General features: G+C 32.8%; 1 protein-coding gene across 1 annotated transcript; it reads left to right on the top strand.

The window, feature by feature from the left end:
• Positions 1-551: 551 nt before the first annotated feature.
• Positions 552-9,235, top strand: LOC100762438 (prolactin-7A1-like). Its single transcript, XM_027409243.1, has 7 exons — positions 552-630; positions 2,741-2,916; positions 3,624-3,662; positions 4,222-4,254; positions 6,004-6,111; positions 7,725-7,904; positions 9,017-9,235. Exons 1-7 carry the CDS (start codon positions 552-554, stop codon positions 9,233-9,235), a joined length of 834 nt encoding a protein of 277 aa, XP_027265044.1.
• Positions 9,236-9,504: the final 269 nt, after the last annotated feature.

The following is a 9,504-nucleotide window of genomic DNA, read 5'->3' as shown; positions in this document are numbered from 1 at the left end:
CACACACACACACACACACACACAAATCCTTTACACATCTGGATTTGCACCTTACATTACTGACCTATTGGCCTAATATGTAGAAACAAACACACTTTACTGTATTCCCTGAGTCCTGGCCAAAAAAAATTGCAAATGTTAAACTTTTCTGACAAAAGAATGTTCCTATGATCTTGTGTGCAATGCTCAAAAACAGTGACATAAGTATGTGATCCTAACCAAGATACAGAGACAGACACTTAAGTATCCAAAGAGAAGTGAAAGTCCAGGACACAGACATTTTACTAGGGCATAGAATTCACAAAAGTTTTGATGGAGAAATGATGTCTATAGTGATTTTCAACTTAATTTGGACCCTAGTGACAGCCTCAAAATAATGTTAATAGGTCATATTGACTGCTTTCGTCATGAGGCTCTTTGCATTTCCTGAAGACAAAGAGTCATAAGGTCTTCACCTTCATTCCTGATGTTACTTCTTCTTGCCTCCTAGCAGTATGTGGCCTTGAGGACGGTTCACTGGCCTATATATGGGGTTAGAGTATTTACTAGAGATGGGGACTGCAGTGAAGCAGCCAAGCTGTGCCAGGACACCTCAGAGATGCCACTGTCTTTATCTAAACCGTGCTTCCTGTAAGTAATTCTTTCCTTGTGTTCTTTTAAGTACAAAGACTCTGGTAATTGGTATAGAAAGCAAATATACTGCACACTCTTGGATCAGTGGTTGTCAAAAGGAGTCTTCATTCCAGGAGATATGTAGAAATCTAGAGAAATTTTGCATTTTCTTAATTGACCTAGGTAGAAAGAGATTTTTTTTCAGTATCTAGGAGAAAGAACAAGTATTTTGCTTACACAACCTAAGATCACTAGAGTATGAAATAATCAACCTGAAAAAGTCTAATTGCAGAAATGAGACATTTGACTGGAATTAGTTAACAGAAGATTGCATACAGAATTTGTAGTAACTGTAGAAGTAAGAATGTACAATCTTTTAGTTTCTGGATCTGTGCTATGAGACTTTTAACTTGAGTGAACTTAATCATGTTTTCTAATGTGGGGATTTTTTCATTCAAATAAAATACATTTCAAAAGGGGTATTATGGTAATATTACCTTTTTTTCATGAGATTTCTAAGTAAATGAATTGGTAACAAACATGAATTATATTTTAAGAGAAAAAATCCAGTATCATTAGCTCCTTTTGTTCAGGTTAAACTGTGGGTATCTTTCACTTAATAAATGGAAAGACTTTCCATGTACTTAGTGTATAGATGTGTATCTACCATGCATAAGATAAATTAGGGAAAGCATCATGTTTTTTTAAGTTTAGTTACACATTAAGAAATAGCCTTCCCCAGAGAAGAGTACACCAATATTATCTAATACCAAATAGCCAAACCTAAAATTGTATGTATGTAAATATTGTTATACAGACTTAGTGCATTGTGTATCTGAAGTTAATAAGACATACATATATGCATATATATATATATATATATATATATATATATATTCACATGTAACAACTAAAGAACAGAAAGTTGTGAATTTGAAAGAGGATAGGGACATGTGGGATAGAGAGAGAAAAGAAGGAAATTATGTAATTATAATAATCTTTAAAAACAAAAACTATCATTTGAAATATGTTTATCTGATTTGTTATATTTTGCTTATAAAAACTTGATGGTTTCATTGGATACTATGCAAGGATACTATGCAAAGTTTTCTGATGCTTTAGTTATTTTTGAATATTTGTGATTAGTGTTTTTTCCTATGAATTAGTCTTACGAGTACCCTGATTTTATTTTGAACATTTTTAATTACATTTATCAAAGGTTCTATACAAGAGGCAATTTTTCAGACTTGTTCACTAAAAAAAACAAATTTTTCAATTTTATAGTAGCATGATACTGTATCCTCTTGAAAGCATTAATTATTGGTATTTTAGAGTTCTATTTTTGTCTACCTATAACAATGTAATTTGATAATGACACAATAACACTCTGTATTATCAGGAAAACTCATTTATATCAGGTTGCTTTGCAGAGCAAGGCAAATAATAAAATAAAGATTATTGGGGCTTCTGTGGTCAAATTCTCAAACGTAAATCTTGATCTCCACAAGTCTTCCCAGGAGAAAAGCATACCCATTGGTTATCTAATACCAAATGCTCCTCCCTGAAACTGTTATGTACAACAAACACTATATGGTTTGCATACATATTTAGTATATATATACATACATATCTATGAATGTGTTATTGTATATACATATATGTGCATCACAACAGTTAATGAGAAAAAGAGGCCATGAACTTTAAAAATGTCAAGGAGAAGTATATGGGGGTCTTGAGAGGAGGAAAGGGAAGGGGTAAATGATGTAACTATATTAATTTCAAACATTAATGGAAAAATAATGTCTTGTAGGAAGTGATAATTGAAAACCAGCATAGGTTCTTCATAAATTCTTACAACACTGAACTAAAAGATAATTTAATCTTCTAATGATGAAAATTTCATAATTATTTCCAATACCAATCCCAGACTGTGGGAAGTCACTAAGTTCTGACACTATATACCTGTGCAAACATGACAATAATCACATCTTTACAGGGAAAGATGCTTTTTCACTCTGCTATACAGTATCAAATCACACAGTGCCTTCCCGCACTGGGCAAAGGTGATTGAATTTCTTTTGATAATTTTGGGTGAATGGATCTGAATGCCTCTTGCTTCTGTTAGCAGGGGCACTTCTGCTGCTGGTGGTGTCAAACCTCCTTTTATGGGAGAATGTGGCCTCTGTGCCTTTGAATAGCAGTGATATTATTGATGATCAACTTTACCTGAAAGAACTGTTTGATCATGCCATGGAAGTGTCTCAGAATATCAGTACGCTCAACATTGAAATGCGTAGGATATATGTAAGTGTTTCTCTTATATATGCTTTATAGTTATGAAACAAATTACCTTTATACCTTACATAAAGGTGTATTACAGTAATATACCTTCCTAATAATAAAATAAAACTGAATTTATTGAAAACTGAAGAAAGAAAAATGGGGTGCATTTTCTGAAATCTCAAAGACTTTTGAAGAATTCAATGAGTTTTGGAATTTTTCCCTACTTATTTTTAAATTTTCTTAAATTTTAACTTGGGGCATAAAAATCTAATAGACACAGCTTAGAAAGAACTCTGACTTCCTTACTTTGTTTGCTAGAGGCCAGTCTCTGTTAGCATCTTTACCTAGCACACAGTAGACATACAATAGAGGAGAAATACATTAAAGTGAGCCACATGGAATTAATGAAACTAATATAAATAGGGATGGTATGTCTAGAGGAAAGAAACAAACAACAAACAAATAAATCCAACATTAGCTTCTCAAACTTTAAACACTGGGAGTCCTCATTTAACGAGGTACAAAATATGAGTTTATACACTTATAATGCAAGTTTAGAAAAGGAGTGGGTTTTCTGTTCCAGGGAACTACGTGTTCATCAGTCAATATCAAGTCGATATACAAGACTTCTATATAGAAATTAGCATCCATAGAATGTGTCTCTTTTTGCAATAAATGTGCATTTATGCTGTCTTTTAACTCACTAGTTTTTCCTCATCCTATCTCAGACCACCAGTCAGTCATCTGCAAAATATTTTGAAAAATTTGTAAGTACCTCACTTGCTTCCACCTTCTTTCCCCTAAGCCTTCATGTTAATGATGTTGTGTTGCTTCTTTTAAAATATCTTTGTACTTGAAATATAATACTTTAATAATTGTGTCCAAGGAAGAAATCTGATTTCATGACCTTGCTTCTCTGAAGCCAGTCTCTATTGACATATTCACTTAGCACACTGGGACATCTAATAGAGAAGTGCAGTGCATTGAGTCACAAGGAATGAACAGAATGAATCTAAACTGTGAAAATTCAAACAGAAAATAATTGAATGATATAAACTCTCATAAACTCTATATCCTGAGATTCATAAAGTTTTCTAGATCACAATTTAATTCACTGGGAAGGCTGGATTACAGAAGAAATAGGCTCTGTCTGTCTGAGGACTGTATGATATCTGTTCAAGGTCAGTCAGGGTCATGGAGGAGATACTGGTAATGGCTTTAGGACAGAAATGGTTACTCAGAAAAAGTTGTTTTTTTCTAATAAATATGTACTCTTGTTATCTATTTACTCACTTTTTTTTTTATCTTGCCCTCATCTGGACTCAGCTAACTTCATCATCAATGTCATCCAACCAATTCGTAAGTGCCTCAGTTATTTGCATCTTCTCCCTCACAAAAGCCTTCATGCTTAATAACATTACCTGGCCTTACAAGAGAAAGCATTGAAGATCAAGTGTCAAGTAGGACACATTCAAGGTGCATCATGATATGACATTCTTGTACTATTACACAAGAAAGCCTCCAGCAGTAAAAGGCAAAAATGAGAATGGGCAAGCTTCAGATTATTTGATAGAAAGAAAGGAAGGAAGAAGGAAAGAAAGAAAGAAAGAAAGAAAGAAAGAAAGAAAGAAAGAAAGAAAGAAAGAAAGGGAAAAAAGAAAGTGTGATTTGCATGATTTTCTATAAATTTATTTACTTTCTATTAAAACTTATTATTGTAAAATAAAAGAATAATTATATTGGACAGAAAGAACTCTGATATATGGATCTAGCTTTTAAGGAACAAGAAACATTTTCACTTAGTTCACTGAAGATAACCCAGAAGGTTGAAGTTCATTGAAGTCAGTTGGGTGTAAGAAACAGAACCAATACCAGTGGAAACCATGTCAAGAGTGAAGAAAAACCATAATTGGTTTTCAGAAACTTCCAGAGTTAGGAATACTGTAAAGAGATCTCCAGAGTTCATTCAGTAGGGGCTAGTTGATAGGGCAAAGCAGGATCTCTTCTCCTGATGACTGCATGTTATCTGTTCAAGGTCAGTCAACATAAAGGAGAAAAAAAAATAAGGCTTTGGTAAAACAATGGATATCAAGAAAATGTATTTCTGCATTTCCCATAGATGTGTTATCATTGTATTTTTACTCATAAGTTTCTTATTCTTTGTTCTTTACTGACCCTCTTTTAAATTATTGACATTACTGTTAATCCATTAAAATTTTACATACTAGTTAATTATTAGTTTTAGGTAATAAATTGGTAATAAATAATAAATTTTAAATTAATAATTTATTACATTTAAAATAAAATCTTTAAGATTATTGTTAAATATGTTAATAATTAATAAATATTTTGTTGTTTTATTTCATTACTATTTCCTAAAAATAGCTTGCTATATCTAATTTTGTCAAACATGACACAATTTCAGTCACAATTTATGATTAATATTGAATTGTAGTGGTGTACATATTCACTTATAATAGAAAGAAAACATACAGTTAAAAGGTATACATCAATTTGGATATATAAGAACTAAGAGATTAATAAATATTCACACAGTATACCATGACACTATGCCCAGATTCTACAGAAAAGTGCTCTCTTAGACACTTTGTATTTATCAGTTCAGTTATTTTATAAGGCTTTCCTTTGAGATAGAAAGATTTAGGGAAAATAAAAAAATAAGATAAGATTAAATAGGACAAAGGGTTGGGGGACTGATATTTAGATGTAAACCAAAACGAGATTACAGACCCAATTAAGAAGAAAGGTATCACCGGGTATTGATGGTGCATGCCTTTAATCCCAGCACTCAGGAGGCAGAGGCAGGCAGATCTCTGTGAGTTCCAGGCCAGCCTGGTCTCCAGAGAGAGTGCCAGGAGAGGCTCCAAAACTACACAGAGAAACCCTGCCTTGAAAAACCAAAAAAAAAAAAAAATAGAAGAAAGGTATCAAAATGTTCACATTGTTAAGTTTTAAATCTTGGATTTTTATGCCGATTTCTTTTTTTAAAAGCACACATTTATTGATGAGTACATTAATATTTTATTGTGGCTTCATTGGCTTGTTTTTCAAATGCAAATGAACTGAATATTAATTTTTATTATACAGATGCTTGAGTTTCTTGGAAATCAGAAGTTACAATCTAAAAATCTCATCTCCTGCCACAATTATTCCATCAAGACACCAGAAAACATGGACAAAGCCCAAGAGATCTCTGTAAGTCTATAGTTTGATTCTTTTACCTAAGTAGCTGAAACAGTACACTGGCTTTACTTTGTCATGCTGCAGGTTTTTATAAGTATTGTAAGGGATGTGGAAATTATACTTACATGAAAATGGACTGAGAATGAACAAAGAGCCATGATGGATACTTTATATCAAATAAGCAAATACTTAGTAATATTGTAACAGGTGAATAAATTGTCCATTAAGAGGATTTTAGATTAATGATATCTCACCATTAGACTTTACATATTAACAACTGCAATAACAATATTGCTGCTTGTATGTTACTAGCTCCACGCTAGTAAATCTCACATTACTCAGTCTTCTTGATTTTCAAGACTCATTTCATTCTACTTCTGCTTCTAACTTTTCTATTCATTTCCTCACAAATTCTGTGATCTATCTCTTCTTTGGCTTAACTGTAAGCTCCTGAAAAAGGAGTGATACAAACACTGTCTAATGTCCCCAGAGTGAGCCAGGTCCTCAGTTGTAATGAGAAAGTCCACATATCTCTTCAGCTCTGATTTGCAAAGGTCATGTTCTTTCCTTATGATTATTTTCCAAATGAAGTGTTTTAAGCATGATGTGAAAATAATAAGGCAAAGCAAAGGAAGAAAATAATTTCACAAAGTTCTTTATTGACATTGCTGCAATTAACACTCACAAAAGCTAGCTGATGTAAATGGAATGAGGCATTGAAAATTTTATGGAAATTAGACCATCAGCCTTCTTTATCAGAATGGTTTGGGTTCCATCCAATGCAAGTCCTTCCTCTTATTCATATACAGCAATAACCCCTGGAGTCTGCTTTGCCAGCACCTTTGGATCTGGTCCTTTCTTTCATGTATTTTTCTTATTTACATCACAAGGTCCACTGAATACCTGTCTTCTCTTTTCGTTGTCTCTGTAATAGCTAAAGGTGTTACTATATGGAGCATGTGAAACCAGGAATGAGTTTCATCTCAGATCTTTGAACACATTGTAAAGTCAAAATTCCATTGTTCTTTCTAATTATGTTTTTATTAAGGACAATGACAGCCTATTGTTCTTTGCATATATGTTCCAAAAATGTGCCGCATTGCTGAGGCAAAGAGAGGGAGTGTTCCAGACTGAGGACACCACACTTACAAATGTCAAATACTTTTACTAGTATCTTAAAACAATCTAAAAATAAGTATGATTTTGAATAATCTAATTTATTTGTGTGATGAATCTAAGTTAAATGTCTCACCATTTACTCTGGGGCAATCGGTTTGTCCTGATTCAGAACACCTACTAAGCCCCAGCAAACTCTAGACAAGCAAAATAATGAAGCATGGAAGAGTTTTCAGGGAGGTCAGATGGCAGAATTTCATATGGAAATAATATCATGATTGATAAAATGGGTAATTGGAAATATAGATATATACATAATTATTAAGATGGCAAATTTCAGGTTAATCATTTTTACTTTATTAATCTATATTATTTTTATGTCCCAAGCCATTCTACCTTCCCATAAAAAACAAATGGATATTTCACTTACCTGTCTCACAGAAAACCAAAACTAACTAATCTTTCTTTCTTTCACTTATTAATATAATTGCTGAAAAATGGCTGCATAGCTTGAAGACTTTCCAAAACTGATACTCAGTAGAGTGCAGGCTTGGAATAACAATGTTCACAACCTCCTGACTATACTCAGAAGTATACCTGGAATACCGGGTAATGTCCTATCATTAGCCAAAGACATTAAGACAAAAATTGCAGAGCTTTCAGAGGACACCAAGAGTTTAATGAGCAAGGTGAGTAGTGTTCTTATCTTCACTTTCCTCATTTATGAATGATATGACTTCTGCAATGTATATTACATTTTTGAAAATGTCCATTTGCAAGAACAAAATTTGACATTCTATCTTATAAATATTCTTAGAACTAATGGATAAACACTAAAGTATAAATTTTTCACAGTAGTTTGAACCGTACCTATAACTCTGGGCATAATGAAATATTCCTGACTAATTCATTAGACTCTCCTAACATGATTAAACCTTGCCAATCAGCATTCATTATCAAGGTCAAACCCATGTCTATGCTCAAATATCAAATCCTGTTGCTTATTATTTAGAGTCATAAAAAGACATATTTCATCTGAAATCAATTAAATGTAAGAACAAAATGGATTTTTCCACTTTTCTGTCACTTATCAGTTGCAAATAACTTTTTGGTTAGGCATAGGACTATGTATCTACATCCCTGTCTCAGTCCTGGGATCTTGTCTGGTTCGAACCTGTTCAAGTTTTTCACATGCTGTCAAAGTCTCTGTGAGTTTATAAGTATATCAGTCCTGTTGTTTGTGGACGATACTGTTTCCTTGAGGTCAGCTATATATTAGCCTCTTACAATATCCTCCCTCTTCTTCCATGTAGATACTAGATCATTGAGAGGAAGGGTTTGATAAAGACATTCTATTTATGGCTGAGTGTGGTTCAGAATCTCTTAATCTCTGTACATTACATAGTTGTGTATCTCTTTTTAATAACTACTGTCAGAAGAAACTTCTCTGATGAGGACTGAGAGATACTCATTTATGGTTATCACAATATTTTATTGCTGTATTAATTTAACAGAATAATGTTAGCAGGTTCTCCCCAAGGTCTGTGACTTATCTATTCTTAGATTCTAAGTTTCATTAACACTGACAGGTATGGGTTCCATCTCATAGAGTGGTGCTTAGATACAATCAAAGAGTGGATGGTGACTCCATGTATATTTTTGCCACTCTTGCAGGCAGGTATTCTCAAAGAGTTCAATATTCTTATTTTTCTCTAAATGTAATTTAATGTATGGGTAGGAAAGAAAAAGCAAACACAATCTATGTAAATACTAACTGATTGTTTATCGGTTTGGTCATCAGGTTAATGGAACAAGAGAAAATGGGGATTACAACATCTGGTCTGGTCTTGAAGATGTTAAGTCATCTGATGAAAATTCTCGCTTTATTGCTCTTTGTAAATTATCATATTGCTTGCATGTTGATATACATACAGTTGACCTTTCTCTTTTCCTTTTGAGGTGTATGGTGCTTGTTAATAGTGACATATGTAAATCCCCAAGAATTACAGATGATTTATGATGCTGCATCCTTCTAAATAGTCTTGATTTTATACATTTTGAAAGTATGCTTCAATGTACTGCGTGTCTCTTAAAAAAATAAATGTTTCATATATGACAAAATTTAAAAAGAAAATTTGTTGGAATCTTTTATTTATTTAGTACTAAATGTATTAATAGCTTTAAGAGATTTCGTTGGCAATTTGTAAAATTCACTACTTACTTTAGAATCATAGTAAATTAATGTTAATGTTGATACAGTGATTAGAATCAGAGAATAAATTCACAATT

The sequence above is a fragment of the Cricetulus griseus genome, chromosome 3, assembly GCF_003668045.3.
Source record: "Cricetulus griseus strain 17A/GY chromosome 3, alternate assembly CriGri-PICRH-1.0, whole genome shotgun sequence".
Lineage (NCBI taxonomy): Eukaryota > Metazoa > Chordata > Mammalia > Rodentia > Cricetidae > Cricetulus > Cricetulus griseus.
The sequence above is the reverse complement of the archived record's forward strand: the minus strand, read 5'-3'. Positions and strand labels throughout refer to the sequence as shown.

Coding starts and splice junctions, on each gene's coding strand:
- LOC100762438 (XM_027409243.1), top strand. CDS start 552: ATGGGGACTGCAGTGAAGCAGCCAAGCTGTGCCAGGACACCTCAGAGA. Junction 631..2,740: donor TTATCTAAACCGTGCTTCCT/GTAAGTAATTCT, acceptor TTCTGTTAGCAG/GGGCACTTCTGCTGCTGGTG. Junction 4,255..6,003: donor CAATGTCATCCAACCAATTC/GTAAGTGCCTCA, acceptor TTTATTATACAG/ATGCTTGAGTTTCTTGGAAA.